The sequence below is a fragment of the Anomaloglossus baeobatrachus genome, chromosome 9 (genome assembly GCF_048569485.1).
Source record: "Anomaloglossus baeobatrachus isolate aAnoBae1 chromosome 9, aAnoBae1.hap1, whole genome shotgun sequence".
NCBI classification, from domain to species: Eukaryota; Metazoa; Chordata; class Amphibia; order Anura; family Aromobatidae; genus Anomaloglossus; species Anomaloglossus baeobatrachus.
The window spans coordinates 198,825,513-198,845,663 of NC_134361.1; the positions used below are offsets into that span (position 1 = coordinate 198,825,513).

General features: G+C 44.7%; 1 protein-coding gene across 1 annotated transcript in view; it reads left to right on the plus strand.

Annotated features, from left to right (window-relative positions):
* Nucleotides 1-4,284: 4,284 nt before the first annotated feature.
* WHRN (whirlin) overlaps nucleotides 4,285-20,151 on the plus strand; it is a 229,304-nt gene continuing 213,437 nt past the window's right edge. Inside the window, exons 1-3 of the mRNA XM_075324209.1 lie at nucleotides 4,285-4,491; nucleotides 4,585-4,931; nucleotides 5,413-6,721. Of these exons, the coding sequence (XP_075180324.1) occupies nucleotides 5,522-6,721 (1,200 nt within the window). The 5' untranslated portion in view covers nucleotides 4,285-4,491; nucleotides 4,585-4,931; nucleotides 5,413-5,521. The remainder of the gene's footprint in view (nucleotides 4,492-4,584; nucleotides 4,932-5,412; nucleotides 6,722-20,151) is intronic.

Genomic DNA, 20,151 nt, shown 5'->3' on the forward strand with positions numbered 1-20,151 from the left:
GTCGCAGCGTGTAAAGCCCGCTTAAGTCGGCATCCCTGCAGGGATGCCGGTGCTACAGGTGGTCTTTAGGGCACCCACAAGGACAGTGCACACAACTTCCTAGATTCTGGATGAGACATCAACTTATGCAGTATTAAAGGGAACCTGTCAGCAGGGTTTTGCTATGTAATCTCAGAACAGCATGATGTAGATGCTAAGATCCCAATTCCAGCATGTGGATGAAAAATAAAACAGTTATAGCTCTTGGAAGAGGGGGAGGAAAAAATGAATGCGTAAAAATGGAAAATTGCCCTGTTGTGAAAGGGTTAAGCTGCCACACAACCGTAATTTGTTTATTTGTCCCTGTTTCTGTTTGTGGATTTTTATCACATCATTTAGTTGAAAGCAGAATAAATTGCGAAACTGTCGTGATTCTACCAATTTTTTTTTTTTGGCTATTACGCCAATCTGAAGGCTCCCATCTCAATTCTTCCATTGTGGCCATCAAATTGATGCGCCTCAGTGGAAATCAAAGGGAATTCGTGCTAAGTCTAATCACACGCTGTGCTTCTGCATTTTTACATTCCATAAATGACTTTCGATAAGAAGAGAGAGGTGGAAATGAGAACTTATTGGAATCCTTTCCTTTTAGCGGGAGCTCTGGTAAAAGCATCTGAAGCGTGTTAAGGACATGGGTTTGTTAGGCATTACGAGACGAACACTATTCACAGATGTGACTTACCTTCAATAAGTGACAATAACACATAAAAATCACGCGACAAAATATTTTCCAGCTGGCATGGTCATTTCACTCTTTGATCACATTTACAAGGGCACAGGCAGTACAGTCTTGGCTCTTACGTTGCAATATATAGACGGAGAGACTAAAATTAGCAGGAGGTCGCAACGAACCAAACTAATTTCAATAATGGAATCCTAATTCGTTAGGCTTCAAGGTAAATTTTCTCTGATAGGGGTTCTCTGATTTTGAAAACCCATTTTTGTATAACCTTATTGGTGAATTTCTGAAAATTGAGTTTCCATTTTTAGGATACTCACCTCTTCGTCAAAATACAGAATGGTTTCAAAGCTCGAGCCTCACGCTGGAGAACTTGTTCTGTCCTGTATTACACAGACAACCCACTGAATGGAAATCACACAGTACAATACTTCATTTCTCCTGTGGGGGCGGTGTAGGAAAATTTATCATTTTTTGCCAGTGACCCTCCTAAGGAGTAGATTGTCCAAGACCCCTTTAAGATGCCAGATACCTAAACATACATTGTAAGTAAAGGAACTGTGTCACGTAGTGATTACGGGAAGTCTGGCGTACGGCACAACACATGAAAAAACAAGGGGTACACCGGCGGGGACACTATAACAATGGTGGGGCCTAGCGCTAGTGAGGGGGAAGATGAGACATCTTCTGCTCTCACCTGCAGCTGTATCCTGCACTGTATACAGACTCCGCACCGGTCACCGAACAGGATACCTGAGACCATGGCAAACCCTGAAACAACCCTGGCTAGTGAGCTGGCAGGTGAGGGACACTAGACCTACCACTGCACTATATACAACACCAGGGAAAGGAAAGACATACAGGGGATAACAACAAATTACAAAGTCCAACTCATGGCTGCAGTCAGAATCAGAACTGCAACCTACTCAGCAACTTACGACATGTGCTCCACCAACTCCTTCCACCTCAAGGCCTAGCTTCCAAATGAACTTAGAATAACCAGCGCTCTCTACTAGGAGAATAGGGTGTGTATATTTAGGGACTGGGAGTTGTTCCAAACTGGAAGCACCTGAAGAGTGCTGCTGGCAAGGAGAAACTGACATTAACCCTTTGTTCGCCAAAGGAAAGGCAACTACATTTAATATAATGAGTATTATATGACAAATGAAAGACTCTAGCCCTGGACCAGTCACTATTCTCATACTGCACAGAGACGGTATGGCAAATTGTTGCAGGAATTACCCACTTTTTAAAGACAGTTGCCCCAGGTATGTTCTCATCACAGGAAACCTGTCATCAAGTTCATGCTGCCCAAACCATGGACAACATGCCTCAGACACTGGATACGTGATTCTAGCCACGCATGTTTTATTTTGAAGCATTTCAGAGAAAATATACTTTGTAAAGTGGTTTTCCCCGCCCCAATCCGTTTGACTGACAGGTCTCTCCCTGTCTACACAGAGAGAGTGAGAGAGACTGGCCAGTCAGCTAAAGTGGGGCACGAAGAAGCCGGCTAGGGTCCTGTCTCAGACTTGTCATTCAAGACCCATAGTTCCTGGACGGTTTTTTAAAGCATCCCGCAGCGTTTCCGTGTAAAACATACCTGGCCACAATCACGAGGCCAATATCTATTGCATGCTGCCCTTGGTTCTGGCTGAATTAATCTGATGACAGGTTCCCTTTAAAGGGACTCTGGCAGCACAGAATGACTGTTCAAACCAAGCACAGATGCTCGTGCATCATGGTGGAACCAATCATTTAAATACACCTTCCCCCCTGCATGTATTCCCTCAAACTACACCCTTCTTTCTTCTTTGGTTGACACCTTGGGCTTCATAGAACCAGAGAAGGGAGAAGAAAGAAGGAAAACGAGCAGGTGGATTTAAATGATTGGCCTCGCTATGATGCACCAAGCGCATGTGCTTGGTTTGAGCAGTCAGTCTGTGCTAACAGTCCCTTTAACACTAGAAGTCCCAGAGAGGGGTCATTTAACATTTCTACCTTTGGAACCCAGAGAGCTTGAAATTTCTGGGACTTCTAGTGTTGAACATATATTTCCACTTTAGTAGCCGCTACATGGGAAATTTTGTAAAATATGCTGGCCAACTGGGTAATACATGAAAAGTCTTTTCGATTTGGATCCTTTCAATAGGTTATGCACAGAATAGGTGACTAATGCATGATCGGTTATACACATGTACACCAGTCCCAGTAGTCTCTTTGCAGACGATGAAGTCTTGGATCTCAGCTCTTTTTCGGTCAGATGATTCCACGACTTTCCATTTCTTTCGATCTCTCATGAGATATCTCAATTATGTGGACGATGTCCCTTTCTTTCTCATGCTAAAAGTCTATGGAAGCATTAATGAGCATGTGCGTTTACCGCTCCCATAGACAGCAGATAGCGCGCCGGTCATGCATGCGCACTACTTCTTCATTACCACTTCCCCCTCTTCCATGCACGGTGGTGATCCCAATGGTCCGATCCCATCTATCCTGTGCATAGGTGATAAATGCTGTAGGTGGGGTAATCTCTTTAGTGTCCCTTGGATCTAAGACCTCCACATGTCCGCGTTTCTGGCACAGTGGCATTGTTTTTTTCATGGATAGCACGCCATTATAGCCTATGGTGATCTTCCATTATCTATTTGAACCACACTGAGACATATCCGTTTTATTCTGCGAGCACGGATGACAAGGGGCAATATAAGTCTATGGGCCCATGACAAGCACATACAGCACATGGATGACATCAGTGTGCCATCCGTTTGCTGTACCTGTTTAACATTGAAAGTATAGCAAAATCTTTGCAATATCTTTATTTCTTCGTGAAAAACACAGATGCCATACTGATAACACACGGATGACACACTCATGAAAAACACTGATGATACCTGTACGCGTTTTTTCACATACGTGTTATGAAGGGGGCCTAATAGGGGTTCTGTTTCATGAAGCCCTCACTAATAGGCAAGTGGTCAAAAATCGACCTTATGACACAAAGACATAGCAGGGCCCCTGTGCAAAAAAACGTAGGCGATCCCTTTGCAGTTCAATAGCTTATACAGTATAATGCCCCCTAATTATGTATGTGGAACAGAATTTTCTTGGTCCTTCGGAGCTAAAAGTGGGTGTTTTATCTTACGTCTTGGGCCCCTGTGTGACTGCAGAGACTGCGCGGCCCATGGTACCTAATTCCTGAACTCGATTGATGCAACATACAAATCGTCATTTTATTGTATGTGGTTTTGTAACCTAAGATGTAATGATTAATATTAATAAACGTATTATTTGTAATATATCGTAAGTGATACCATTATATATTTTTAGCAGCTTCCGACTTTCTGTGTGTTATGAGAAGTAGATGCCTTTAGGTGCTGAACTCAATAAAGATGGCTCGGCAGCAGCTGGCGTTGCAGGCTTTAGGAGTGTTAAGGGTTAAGTTTGGAGTATTAGACTCACAAGATTGATGCACAGCGTATGGCAGTGCAGGGTTAAGCTCTGTGCATATTAGTGTTGTCTTCTCAGTCTCCAGGCAACGCTGACATTACTGAGGGACGTCAGATCCGGGAGAGACCAAGAGATGTACTGAGAGACACCTGTGACAGTCAGAGACAAGGGGAACACTGAGAGAACTACCTGAGAAAGCCTAGGAAATACTGCCGAGAGAGTGATGGAGGCAAGCGTATCCGAGAAAATTACGAGCAAACTAGGAAGCCTCCGACAGATCCCCCAAAATTAACCCAAGTGCTACTATCAAATCATCTAAAGGGGTAAGAGATAATTAGACCAATTAAGAGAGTAAAGTAGAGCGCGCTAAGAAAATTGCCTAATTTTGGAACCAAACCGATCTAATTTTCAAACAGGAGATCTAAAGTGAGAAAGGGACATCTTCGACACAATTGAGATATCTCATCAGAGATCGTAAGAAATGGAAAGTCGTGGAATCCTCTGACCGAAGAAGAGCTGAGATCCAAGACTTCATCGTCTGCAAAGAGACTGCCGAGCCCGGTGTCCATAGAAAAGAGAGTGTCGGAGAAAAAAAAAAAATGACCTGTATAAGACAACAGATGGAGAGAGACATCTGCCATGTCTGAAATTCATCACCTGGATCAGACAGGTACGGAATGACACCTGTTAGACTGTGAAAGAATGAGGAGAAGATGGAGAAGCCTCTGAGCCACTGAAAGATGTGTTTCTTCTGAGAGACCAGGTGAGTACACTAAAGCTTGAGGGGGCTGAATGGGACTCCAAATTTTACACTGTACTCGTAAGGAGAGGGGATATTAAAAATAGACTTTCTGAAATTAGAAACACAAGAGATGATGGAGCCAGAAATACTAGAAGAGGGATTTAGTGTTCGGTGCCGGGTGTTCATTGTGCTTTGCAGAAAACAGGAGAGAGAAGAGGGCAACAGACCCAGAGAATCACCTTGAGAAATAGAGAAGACGAGGAGGGGGAGGGAGGACACCGAATGAAGCAGAAGCAGAGACTTAAAACACTGTGAACGGCTGAGTGTTAGAGGGGAGCTCGACTGCGAGAGAGAATCATGGAAACACTAGACCATGAGATGCCAAAGACCTCGATGCTGCAATTTTGACATGTAGATGGGCAAACGAGACCGAACCTTAGAAATCAGGGGCATATTTGCTGCGCTCAAAAGAAAATTCAAGATTTTATTTTTTCTTCATCAGGTCCTGCTAAGAACACCGCAGAGAAGGTCTGGCGAATAGAAGTGCCTCATGGGACCATTAAAGTTGCTCAGATGTACGATATCCTAACACTATCTTCAGCCACTGGGCAATGAATTCAGAGCCAGGTACTCTTCACCCCTCACCAAGGGGCTCCATACACCATTCTTTAACAGGGTCCATCCATTCATCATCATCTGCCTCAATTTGTTCAGGGGACATCGGACGTGTCCTCTCCTCAAATGTCCGTAGGCTGCATGGAGCTCTGAACCGACTGTTAAGTGACCCTGAGCGGGAACAGCTTTTGCACTGTTTGAGACTTTACCACTCTCGGAGAAATGTGTTTGACCTGGTGAGAACACTGCGCCTTATATTGCGCCCCCAAGACCAGAGGCAACTTTTCCCCATGCTGCGTCTTGTTATCCCACGATCTGACCAACTACTATTTGACCAGTATACTTCAGAGGGGTTGTATATAAAGGACTTAAACCCTGGATCCTCTGGATTTAGTGGGATTTTATGTGATGGAGTTTCGGCATTTAGCACCTCAATTTCAGGCACAACTCCTGCTTTCACCTCGCCATTGCCAGGCACAAACCAAACCTTTAGTATCCCATCAGGAACCGTTCCTTCTTATAACAAGTCAAGACAAGGGACAACTCCTGGATTTAGCCCCTTAATACCTGCAGCAACTCCTGGATTTAGCCCTTCAGTTTCAGGGGCAACTGCTGGATTTAGCCCTTCGGTTCAAGGGGCAAATGCTGGATTTAGCTCTTCAGTATTAGGGGCAACTGCTGGATTTAGCTCTTCAGTATCAGGGGCAGCTGCTGGATTTAGCCCTTCAGTACCAGGGACAGCTTCTGGATTTAGCCCTTTAGTACCAGGGGCAGCTCCTGGATTTAGCCCTTCAGTACAAGGGACAGTTCCTGGATTTAGCCCTTCGGTACCAGGAGCAGCTCCTGGATTTAGCTCTTCGGTACCAGGGATAGCTCCTTCCTTTAGTAATCAATCATTTAGCCCTAGTTTAGTATCTGGAGCGTCATATGCTGGAGCATCATCGGGATTCAGCCACCAAGGCTCCACATCTGCTGTCACCAAATCCGATGTTAGACAGGTTATACTTAAAAGAAGCAGAAACCAAGAGGGGCTTGGATTCAGCATTCGTGGTGGCGTGGAACATGGTATTGGTATTTATGTGTCGCTGGTAGAACCTGGTTCTTTGGCAGAAGGTGAAGGACTGAAAATTGGGGACCAGATTATCAAAGCAAATGGGCGATTACTTGACAGAGTCACCCACAGTGAGGCGGTTAAGGTAAGTTACTTCTATCTATTGATCTCACACGTAAACCAAGCTACCATTTGATTGTTTTTTTAAAGCTTTGAGTATGTCTAGGTATCAATCCAAAAAGTTCAATGACTGAGTATTGCCAGACTGTGACAGATTAATGTTCAAGCCTCTATGACGTCTAAGCATTACTCATTGATTTAATCACCTTACCGTACTACCTTCTGCTACGGTGGTCCTCACTGGTTCTAGAGCAATGACGTCATGTCCACCATTTACATGACTATTACAGCTCATAACTGGCCTTGGAGGCCATCAAACCTGGTGAGTCCAGTGACTGGCTGCAGTGGTTATGTGAATGATAGACGTGATGTCCGCGCTACAAGACCGGCAGAGACCACCACAGCATTGGAACTGGAAGATTTATCAAGTTGAGTAAAGCTTATTTTTTTATGTAAAACTGTTTTGTGCCCTTGTCGGATTGGAAAAAAATATATATTAATAAAATAACTTCTGCAAGACAATAAACTAAAAAAAAATTAGGTGTACGAAGTCTATTTGGTAAAATCTCCATGTATCCAAAGTCATCCCTGAAATGTATTCCATTAATATCTGCATTTTAATGTGACAGCTGAGATGCAATTTGTTCCACAACATGACAAAACATTTGTAGATATATATGTAAATTATACCTTTACAAGCCTGAGCATGTGTCGGTGTGCTTCACTTCTGAGAGTGCGGTTGCTGCTTTCGTATTTTTTATCGGGTTGTGTGTATCATAAGTGTAAAAAAAAAAGGAAAAAAATTGTAGCAATTAAATACTTTGCGTTCTGTGAATCGGGATAGGATTGGAATTGTATATACACCGTATAATTATGACTAGTGACGACCAAGCGTTATCGGCACTGCTCGGTACTCCCTTGAGTATCGGGGTACTCGGCAGTCTCGGTACTTGATCAAGGGTCCTACTGCTCCATGCTCGAGTCCTCAGCTTGCATGTTTTGTGGCTGTTTGTTGCGGCCACTAAACGCATGGGGATCACCTGCCAATCACGGTAATGCCATAGTCATGTTGGCTACTGGCAATACTGTGATTGGTTGGTCGCATAGCATTATGGGGTCTATTTAAAACCTAGTGACACAATGGTCGGTGCACTGTACCCCGGAAATAGTGTAGGGCGAGCTGCTGGAGAAGGGATAGTGTATTAGAGTGACTATTTCCTTACAGTCCTTCCTGCTGCTATGTTAACCCAAAAGTCCTTTTCAGGGCTAATTCAAATATATTCTTTTCTCTAATAATACTGCTCTTAGCTGCAATTAGTGTAGGGCTAGCTGCTGGAGAAGGAATAGTGTTTTAAAATCATAGGGAATGCTTCTGGACAAGGGATATTGTATTAGATGGATCTAGGAAGGGATTATGGCCTTACGTTTCTTGCTGCTGCTATGTTAATCTAAAAGTCCTTTTAAGGGTTAATTCAAATATGTTCTATTTTCCAATAATACCACTCTTAGCTGCAATTAGTGTAAGGAGAGCTGCTGGAGAAGGGATAGGGTATCAGAGGCATCAAGGAAGGGATTATTGCTTTACATTCCATGCTGCTGCTACATTAACTCAAAATACCTTTTCAGGGCTAATTCAAATATATTCTCTTCTCTAATAATACTGCTCTTAGCTGCAATAAGTGTAGGGAGAGCTGCTGAAGAAGGGATAGCATATTAGAGGCATCTAGGCAGGGATTATTGCCTTACAGTCTTTGCTGCTGCTGCTACACTAACCCAAAAGTCTTTTTCAGGGCTAATTCAAATATATTATACTCTCTAATACTACCACTCTTAGCTGCAGTTAGTATATGGCTAGCTGCTGGAGAAGGAATAGTGTATTAAAATCATAGACTGGTAGAGTTGGAAAGGATTTAAAGGGCCATCAGGTCCAACTCCCTATGAGTGCAGGTTTTCCTAAATCATCCGAGATTCATGTTTATCCAGCTTCTGCTTGAAGATTTCCATTGATGGAGAGCTCCCTACCTCCCGGACAGTCTGTTCCACCCTCTGGCTGCCCTCATTGCCATATAGTTTTTCCTAATGTCTAATCTGAATCTCCTCCCTTTTAGTTTAATTCCATTGCTTCTTGTACTTCCTTGTGCTAATGAGAATAGGGCAGCTCCCTCTGTACTGTGACAACCTTTCAGATATTTGTAGACCGCTATTAAGTCTCCTCTCAGCCTTCTCTTTTGCAAACTAAACATCCCTAGTTTATTTAGCCAATCTTCATAAGACATGGTTTGCAGACCTTCTATTAACTTGGTTGCTCTTATCTGGACTTGCTCCAATATATCGATGTCTTTCTTGAATTCGGGCACCCAGAACTGTACACAGTATTCCAGGTAGGGTCTGACCAGGATAGAGTATAGTCTTGGTTTAGAATCAATGCTTGTCTTGACACATCTCAGAATTTTTGTTGCCTTTTTAGCTGCAGCACCGCACTGTTGGCTCATGTTAAATCGGGATCTACTATTATGCCCCGATCCTTTTCCCCAGTGCTATTGCTTAGTTCTATTCCTCCCATACTATATATGGTTTGTACATTTCTTTTATCCAGATGTAGGACTTTGCATTTGTCCCTGATGAACACCAATCTGTTCTCCTTGGCCCATTGTTCGAGGGTCTAGATCCTTTTGAATACACTCTCTCTCCTCTCAAGTGTTGGCTATTCCCCCTATAGTTGTATCATCTGCAAATTTTTTGAGTTCCCAATATTTTTGTTGTTCAGATCATTTAAAAAGATGGGCCCTGGACAGAGCACTGGGCCCAGGACAGAGCCTTGTGGCACACCGCTTTTGACTTTCCTCCAACTCAATGTGTAGCCATTTAGTATTACTCATTGTACAAGATCATTAAGCCAGTTGTGAATCCATCTAAATGATTTTTTGGCGATTCTGTACTTGATCATTTTTTCAATGAGGATGTCATGTGATACTTTATCGAATGTAAGGTATACTATATCCACAGCATTCCCCTGGTCCAACCATTCAGTGACTTTGTTGTAGAAAGAAATCAGGTTGGCCTGACAAGATTTATTGGTCATAAAGCCATGCTGGCTTTGGTTAATTAGTGCCTCCCCATCCAGGTAGCTAAGTGAATGTTCTTTGACAATTTTTATCTGCTATGGAGGTCAGGCTTCCTGGCCTGGAATTCCCTGTATCCTTCTTTTGTCTCTATTTTGTAAATAGGGACCACATTTGCCCTTACGTAGACTGACAAACCAATCTGTCAGTGGTGAGGAGTCTTATAGCTGCAATGCTCCTCTGGGAAATATTTAAATTGTCTCTTCAGGGAGGTAGGAGACAAACTCTAGTGCCACCTATTGGAAATAGAAATCCTAAAAGTCAAAAGTGACCCTTTAATGAGCCTTTTTTAATATGACTTAGGATTTATGCCAGATCAGAACTTCAGGTTGCAGACACGGTGTTTCAGGGTGATTGCCCCTCGTCAGTGCAAAGTATGAGATCTGATCTGGCTATATGAGAAGCTATAGTCGGGTCTAAGGGGAAAATGTTTCTCTTTGCGGAGATTGACAAACCATTCTGGCTGCCAGTGAGGAGTCTTATAGCTGCAATGCTCCTCTGGTAAATATTTAAATTGTCTCATACAGCCAGAACAGATCTCATACTTTGCACTGACGAGGGGGCAATCACCCCGAAACACTGCAAATTGAGGTTCTGATTTGGCATAAATCCTAAGTCATATGAACAGGCTCGTTAAAGGGTCACTTTTGACTTTTAGGATTGCTTCTTCCAATAGGTGGCACTAGAGTTCATCTCCTTCCTCTCTGAAGAGACAACTTAAATAGGACTCTATGGTGTAAATCATCTGGTCTTGGGGAATTGGTTTCCTTTACCTTGGCTAAGTGTTCTAATATCAATCTTTTACTTTTTGTCAACTTGGATTGCTCCTGACCGTCATTTCTATCATGATTATTGTTGATGCTTACGTTAGTTTTTTGGGAAAAGACAGATACAGAATAGGAATTTATTATCTCCACCTTGTTATTATTATTATTATTATTATTATTTATTATTATAGCGCCATTTATTCCATGGCGCTTTACAAGTGAAAGAGGGTATACGTACAATAATCATTAACAGTACAAAACAGACTGGTACAGGAGGAGAGAGGACCCTGCCCGCGAGGGCTCACAGTCTACAGGGAATGGGTGATGGTACGATAGGTGAGGACAGAGCTGGTTGCGCAGTGGTCTACTGGACTGAGGGCTATTGTAGGTTGTAGGCTTGTTGGAAGAGGTGGGTCTTGAGGTTCCTCTTGAAGCTTTCCACGGTAGGGGAGAGTCTGATGTGCTGAGGTAAAGCGTTCCAGAGTATGGGGGATGCACGGGAGAAATCTTGTAAGAGATTGTGGGAAGAGGAGATAAGGGAGGAGCAGAGAAGGAGATCTTCTGAGGATCTGAGGTTGTGTGCAGGTAGATACCGACTGTTGACTGATTCACCTTTTTGATTCTCCAAGACTCTAATGGTCTCCTTCACTTTTCTTTTGCTTTTACATACCTCCAAAATCTTTTTACCTTAAGGCCACTTTACACACAGTGATAAATCTTTGGCAGATCTGTGGTTGTAGTGAAATCATGGACATATTGTTCCATTTGTACACAGCCACAAACCTGGCACTGATTGTCCACAATTTCACTGCAACCACAGATCTGCCAAAGCTTTATCTCTGTGTGTGACAGGGCCTTTACTCTTGGTCTCTTTTGCAAGCCTCAATTCATGTTTGGCCTTAGCGTCTTTGACGCTTGTCTTGCAGAGTTTGACAATTACCATTTATTCTTCCCTAGGTATAACCTCCATCTTCCACTTGTTGTATGTTTTCTTTTTCTTTTTTTTTTTAGTAGGTGATGTCATTTTTAGGTCATTCATCCTGGTTTCTTTAGATCTTTCCCATTTTTCTTCCTTTTAGGTATTGTTAGTTCTTGTGCATGAAGGATTTCCTTATGAAAGATTTCCCACCCATAGTGTGTATTTTTGTGCTTATGAATTATGCGCCATGGATTTCTACCAACCCTTGCCCTTAGGGCTTTGAAGTCTGCTCTTCTAAAGTCGAGCCTTGAAGTCTGTGTCTTCTCAGGCATCATTGCCTTACAATCCTTGCTGCTGCTACGTTAACCCAAAAGTCCTTTTCAGGGCTAATTCAAATATATTTTATTCTCTAATAATACTGCTCTTAGCTGCAGTTAGTGTAGGAAGGGCTGCTGGAGAAGGAATAATGTATTAGAGGCATCTAGGAAGGGAATATTGCCTTATATTCCTTGCTGCTGCTACGTTAGCCCAAAGGTCCTTTTCACGGCTAATTTAAATATTTTATATTCACTAATAATACTTGTCAGGTTTCCAGGTTTTCCAGTTCTCTTTGGAAAGAGCTTGCCCTCGGTTAACATGGAGTTTACTGTTCTGTTGCCCTACTTCCTGTCCAGCTGCTTAAAAGGCCGCCTCTAAGCCTAGTCCAGTGCCTGAGTATACTGCTTGCTGTGTGCTCCTGCCTTGCTGCTTCTACTTCCTGATTACCTTTGGATTCTCCTGAAAGACTACCGACCGACTCTGGACCATACCCGGTTTCTTCAAGCTGTGCCCGGACTCCGTCTGCCGTCTTCGGTCAGCACTTCTGCCCGGTTCCTTCCGGTTCATAACCACTCTGGACTATCATCCCGTACGGACACTTCTGGACCTTACCGTTTGCCCCTTGTGTCCCGGCTGCTGCGCATTTAGGCCTTCCGGGGTGATTGCCGGACAGTCCCTGTATAGGGGGTCGCTCTGGTGGTCTCCCTGGGGGAGTCCGGTGCGTGGCCCCGGGAATTCCCTCCGCTCCGTTTCGGGAAGGTATTTCGTGTGTTTGTTCTGCTGTGTTTGTTCTGCTGTGTTTGTTCCGTTGTGTATCTACCGTGGTTACATATTATAAACATCTTGTACCAAGAACTCGTCTCTGGTTGTCATTGCCCTAACGCTATCGAAATCCTCAGAACATACAATAGTATTACATTATACTCAGGCCATAAGAGGATTTCGCTGGGGCAATGACTGAGACACGAGTAGACCAGCTCTTTTCCATGATTAACTCCTTACAGCAGGAGATGGAGACGGTAGACGGATCTCCGTTAATCTCTGGACCAGTTGATCGGGAAACAGTACCGCTAGAATGCGTGATGAAGCCAGGTCAGCAGGAGACCCTTGTTTTCATGGTAATTTCTTCTCCTCATTTTCCGATTATTTTAGGTATTCCGTGGCTACGGTCTACAAATCCGGTTATCGATTGGGAGACTAAGGAAATATCCTTCCCACCGCAGAGTGGTCCGACCATTAGTCCAACTGTTCCGGTTCCAGTAACACCGAATGCGGAGGGCACTGTACAGGTACCTGTTTTACCCCCGGTTTATCAAGACTTCGCTGATATATGCGACAAAAGAAAAGCCGATCGGCTTCCCCCGCATAGACCGTATGATTGCCCCATAGACTTACTCCCAGGGGCGGAGATCCCGTTTGGTCATGTCTACCCGTTGGCGGCACCTGAGCTAGAAGCACTCAAGGAGTACATTGATGAAAGTCTAGCCAAGGGATTTATTCGCCCGTCTACCTCACCAGCAGGGGCACCCATCTTTTTCGTGAAAAAGAAAGAGGGGACTCTGAGACCCTGTATTGACTACCGGGAACTGAATAAAATAACCATCCGGAACCGGTATCCGTTACCGTTGATTCCTGAGCTATTGGAGAGGGTCCAACAGGCAAAAATATTCACTAAATTGGATCTCCGTGGGGCATATAATCTACTTCGCATACGTCCCGGAGACGAGTGGAAGACCGCGTTCCGATGTCGGTATGGACATTTTGAGTACCTAGTGATGCCTTTTGGACTTTGTAACGCTCCCGCGGCTTTCCAACATCTGGTTAACGATATTTTTAGGGATATAATGGACCAATTCATGGTGATTTATCTGGACGATATCCTAATCTTTTCTGATTCCCTACAGGAACACCAGGAGCACGTCAAGACCGTACTAACCCGGCTGAGGGACAACCACCTGTACATTAAACTGGAGAAATGCGAATTCCATTGCTCACAAATACAATTCTTAGGGTATGTCATCTCTCCTCAGGGGCTGAACATGGAGTCTGGCAAGATACAAGCAATTCTAGACTGGCCGGAACCGGGAAACATCAAAGAGGTACAACGCTTTGTCGGTTTTGCCAACTTTTACCGCCGCTTTATCCGTAACTTTTCAGAGATCGTTCGTCCCATCACGCTGTTAACCAAGAAAGGACAGAAGTTTGTGTGGTCCGCTCAGGCCCAGGAAGCTTTCCATCGTCTCAAGGTTTGTTTTACCTCAGCGCCAATATTAGTACATCCGAATCCCGCACTTCCCTTTATCGTGGAAGTCGACGCTTCCGACTACGCATTAGGGGCCATCCTTTCTCAAAGAACTGGGGACAAGAGTCTCTTGCATCCGTGTGCTTTCTTTTCCCGCCGGTTGTCCCCTGCAGAGAGGAACTATGACATTGCGGACAAGGAATTGTTGGCGATTATTTCTGCTTTTAAGGAATGGAGACACCACTTACAGGGAGCTGCGCAGCAAGTGATAGTACTCACGGATCATCGTAACCTGGAATTTCTTAAGTCTGCCAGGTGCCTGTCTCCACGGCAAGCCCGTTGGAGCTTATTCCTTAATCAATTCAATTTTATCGTTACATACCGTCCAGGTTCACGTAATGGGAAAGCCGATGCCTTGTCCCGAATCCACGCCGTGGACTCCGTGCCTGGAACCCCGTCTCAGACCGTGTTATCGGATGCCAATTTCGTTGGAGTAATCCAGGACCAGGACTTGTGGAAGGACATCAAGCTGGCCTATGATGGTGACGTATTTCTTGCTGCCCCCCCGAATGATGTAACTCTTGTTCTTCGGAATGGTGTGTGGTTGAGAGAGCGACGCATTTATGTCCCGGAGGCCGTAAGACTTCGAGTTCTCAAGTTGGTCCATGACTCCGTGTTGGCTGGTCATAGGGGGGTACAGAAGACGCAGGAGTTTCTGAGCCGTTTCTTCTGGTGGCCTACCTGTGTAAAGGATGTAAAGGACTATGTCCACTCATGTGTGGTTTGTGCCCGGTGCAAGGTCCCTCGTGTGGCTCCTACGGGACTCCTCCAACCGTTACCCGTTCCATCTCGCCCTTGGGGATCCATCTCCATGGATTTTATTGTGGAGTTGCCAGTCTCAGGCGGTCACAATACCATTTTAGTGGTGGTGGATCGGTTGACAAAAGCTGCTCACTTTATTCCGTGTACCGGTCTTCCCTCAGCCGCAGAGACAGTGGATTTGGTTATCCAGAACGTATTCCGATTGCATGGGGTAGCAGACGAGATCATCTCTGACCGGGGCGTGCAGTTCACGTCTAGGTTCTGGAAGGGGTTTTGTACGGCACTCCAGATTGATGTCTGTTTGTCTTCTGCATACCATCCTCAGACAAATGGGCAAACAGAACGGACTAATCAAACCCTGGAACAATACCTTCGATGTTATGTCAGCCATCTACAGGACGATTGGTTGAAGATGCTTCCGTTGGCGGAGTTCTCGTATAACAACACTCAGAACAGCTCCACTAAGGTAACGCCCTTTTTTGCTAACTTGGGTTACCATCCGCATGTTTTGCCTAGGTCACCAGTTGCGGTTTCGGTACCAGCAGTGGAGGACAGATTGACGGAACTACGACAAAATCTGGAGATTCTAAAGGACACTGTGGCTACGGCTCAGGAGCGTTACAAGAGGTCGGCAGACACTCACCGGAAACCGGCCCCCATGTATAAGGTAGGGGACTCTGTATGGTTGTCCACCAAAAACCTGAGATTGGGTGTTCCTTCGCAGAAGCTGGGACAAAAATTCATCGGTCCGTTTAGAATCACCGGGATCGTGAGCCCTGTGGCCTGTCGGCTGCGGTTACCGCACCATCTGAAGGTACACCCGGTCTTTCATGTTTCTCTCCTCAAGCCCGTTTCTCCTAATACGTTTCGTGGTCGTGTCGTGCCTCCTCCTCCGCCTGTGATGGTCGATGGCGAGGAGCAGTTCGTGGTTGAGGACATTATTGACTCCCGGCTCCATCGTCGTCGGCTTCAGTATCTGGTACGTTGGCAGGGGTACGCCCCCGAGGACGATTCCTGGGAACCGGTGGGTAACATTCGGGCACCCCGGAAGATTGCTCAGTTTCATCGACGGTACCCGGACAAGCCTGGCCCTGATCCGTCCTGAGGCCGTTTCTGGGGGGGGGAGTAATGTCAGGTTTCCAGGTTTTCCAGTTCTCTTTGGAAAGAGCTTGCCCTCGGTTAACATGGAGTTTACTGTTCTGTTGCCCTACTTCCTGTCCAGCTGCTTAAAAGGCCGCCTCTAAGCCTAGTCCAGTGCCTGAGTATACTGCTTGCTGTGTGCTCCTGCCTTGCTGCTTCTACTTCCTGATTACCTTTGGATTCTCCTGAAAGACTACCGACCGACTCTGGACCATACCCGGTTTCTTCAAGCTGTGCCCGGACTCCGTCTGCCGTCTTCGGTCAGCACTTCTGCCCGGTTCCTTCCGGTTCATAACCACTCTGGACTATCATCCCGTACGGACACTTCTGGACCTTACCGTTTGCCCCTTGTGTCCCGGCTGCTGCGCATTTAGGCCTTCCGGGGTGATTGCCGGACAGTCCCTGTATAGGGGTTCGCTCTGGTGGTCTCCCTGGGGGAGTCCGGTGCGTGGCCCCGGGAATTCCCTCCGCTCCGTTTCGGGAAGGTATTTCGTGTGTTTGTTCTGCTGTGTTTGTTCTGCTGTGTTTGTTCCGTTGTGTATCTACCGTGGTTACATATTATAAACATCTTGTACCAAGAACTCGTCTCTGGTTGTCATTGCCCTAACGCTATCGAAATCCTCAGAACATACAATAGTATTACAATACTGCTCTTAGCTGCAATTAGTGTAGGGAGAGCTGCTGGAGAAGGAATAATAAATTAGAGGCATCTAGGAAGGGATTATTGCCTCATACTGCTTACTGCTGCTATGTTAACCCAAAAGTCCTTTTCAGGGCTAATTCAAATATATTCTATTCTCTAATAATACTGCTCTTAGCTCCAACTAGTGTAGGATTAGCTGCTGGAGAAGGGATAGCGTATTAGAGTCATTAGCAAACACCTGTTAAGAGCAGGCCCAGCTGGATGTCACAGTGTGGTGGGAGTGCTTGAGACTACAATACTGAATGGGGGGATTGTGGGAACCCAACCCCTGGATTTTATTGTATTGCTTTAATGTGATTTCTGTGACAAAGCTTTGGCTGTCATATTGGTAAATGGGAGCTCTGGGTGTCACTGCTGTGAGGGGGGTGAAAGCTGGTTGTGACCTATGACCCTCTCTCAAAGCTGAATGTGGCTATCAAGGTCAGAAAGGTTGGGGACTATTGGTCTACAGTATAGGCTGATGCACTAATGGAGGCATGAGGTAGTATAACTAGATCCAGAGGCGTAACAACCGTCGTGACCGGGCCTGGCAGGTTAGGGGCCAGGCGCCTGCCCTGCATATCAGCAGCCGACTCCGCACAGTGAGAGAGGAGCTGCACTATTCTGTGGCAAACCATGCGGCCGCTATATGGCCCATGAGTCAGGGGAGCCCCGTGTCAGAGGTGGCCCCTGGCCCCCTTGCCCATTATCACATACAGCACTGATTAAGCATCGAGTGGAGCGTTCCACTCCATGCTTCATCATTCTCCCCTTGTGCCTGCGCTCGACGTCACAGGGCAGGTCCAAACTTTGCATCGGGGCCCATCAAACTCTAGTTATGCCAATGACTAGATCCTAAAGAAATTGTGAAACAGCTATCATTTTCCAAGTGCACGTCCTCCTTCCCAGCTCCGTGTGGATGACATATCCTACCTCTTTCACACAGAGGCCACCATTGCACTCTGCACGCACACTTTATATGCCCTGTATTGTCGAGCGCATGCGTGAAGAGTCTTTGACCTTTCCTCACGCCTGTGCTTTACAGTACCCTGCTCTGCCCTCAGCAGGGCAGATCAATGTGCGCCTGCGCAGGAGCGCAATGGCGGCCATGTGTAGGACGCATCATCTGCACAGAGCAGGGAAGGAGAACAGTGATGGAAGGAAGAGAGGAGGCGCCGGACCGAGACCAGTGACCCTCATAGAAGCTGACCACTCCACATTTGAGTATAATAAAAGTTATTTTTTACTTTATACAGCAGCACGGCCTATGCACCTATATACAGTATTCTAGCATGCTGTATATAAGAGCTTACTGTTGGTGACTGCAGGTTATAGGGGACAAATCTGGTGACAGGTTCCCATTAACATTAATAGACTCTATTAAATTACACTTGCCTCCAATTCTTATAATGAATGGTGACAAAAGAGTAACTGTTTGTTTTGATTTTTATTTCAGAAATCAATAGTACATGTGAAAATAAGAAACTTTGTAATATATTTTATTAGAGAAATTTGCTTCCTTCTCCTCCTGGACTGAGCTTTTACTCTTAATTCATGGGAAAAATCTGTATTTAGTGAAGACAGATATTTACATTACTGAGATAAGAGATGACAGTTGCTGTTTTTAAAATTCTATGGACCCAGACATTCCAAAAACCACAATGGAACCTTATGATCACCAACTGCCATTTCCTATCTCAGTAATGGAAAAATCTATATTCACTGAAGGCATATCTTAACCTCTGAATTGAGAATGAAACATCAGTCCAGTAGGAGAAAGAAGTAGATTTCTCTAATAAAATATATTAGATCGTTTCCTCTTTTCACCTGTACTATTGATTTATAAAAAAAATAAAAAAATAATACAAAATAAAAGAAGTTACTCTTCAATGTATTATGTGTAAGAAACTGATGTCTTGTAATGTAAAATGTCAAGAATGCTTGTATGTAAAGACCTTCGGTTTGCCCACTGTGCCTATTTGTCTCTACAGAAGAAATCATTTTATTGACGTACATTTGACTTATTATATTCCGGTGCTCATTGCACTGGTTTGCTGTGGTGCATGTGCTAATGCACAAAGCCAAACTGAACATGCAGAGCTACAGCAAAAAATATTTGGTATATGGTGGGATTGTTAGCTTTGGTCAACTTTGAGTCAGTGATAAAAGAATTGCCCAACGTAACAAAGCTAAAAAGCTAAAGAAAATAAATAAAAAGTTAAGATCTATGCAGGTAGTGACTGTCGCCTACATTATAAGACCAAAGGTGGCTCTTAGGACTGTAGTTATTGATATGGCCTCTAAGAAGTGTAAAAGTAGTTCTAGTTTGCAATTTCTGAATATTCATTTGCACACACCTGTGCCACGACATCGTTAGACTCTTTTCACACCACAAAGTCTGACAAGCAACCTGAGGCTTCTGTATTGTTCAGCCAGATCCGGGCATCGGCTGATTCAGGATCACTGGTATTCAGCTCTGTAGGAGTTAATTCCTGCAGACTGGTGAGCAGAACCTAAGAGCTCATGTTGCTAATTGACTCATGCATCTGTCTCCTCCCTATTTAAATCACAGCTTTCTTTTTCGTTATGTGCCGATGATAGCTTTAGCTTTGGCTCCAGTGATGCCAGTCTTGATGATTTTCTGGTTTATAGTTATCCATATTGCGCTTCTGAGTGGTGTGAGCGTTTACCTATTGTGTGTTACTTCCCCCCACTTTTTCATTGTTTCCCAGTACACATATTGTCTCTGCTGTGTGTTTTGACTGTGGCATGTATAAGTTCCATTCTCCTTTGTCCATGTCATTTTGTGGGGTTTTGTCTTGTCGGAGAGGGGGAGTAAGATCAGGGCTCGGACAAGAGTTAGGGTCATGCTGGGAGCTCGGACCTGGTTGCCATCAAACCTACCTCTGAGATAAGGTACAGCGCAAGGTATCTAGTCTGAGGGCCAGCCTAGAGGCCCCTATCCCGTCATAACATACACCGTGACAATTGCTGGATTTCCTTGATGAATAGTTGCTTTTACCTGGTGACAACTTAGCAAACTTCTATCTGGAATTCCTGTCGCTAAAATATGTCTACAGATGTTACAGGCTTTTTGGAAAATGTTAAGCCAGTATCATACAAAGTAGCTACCGCAAACCCACAGCCATATGTAAATCAGTCATTAGCGGATGTAGCTTAATGTATTAATTGTACAATTACTGGGATACATAAACATCCCCGCATGGTTTTTACGGCTTGGTTTATACGGCTTTCTACCACATTATTTTCAATGGCGAAGAACGTAGCTGGGGACGCCATATGTTGAAACAACAATGGCACTGTTATTGGGATAGTCGTTTTCCATAAAAGCATTTCCAGGATCATTTCTTAGAACAATTTGTTTAAAAATCAGAGTCTTTCTGAACCATTATCAGGACGTGGGAATGTTCCCATATGGAGTG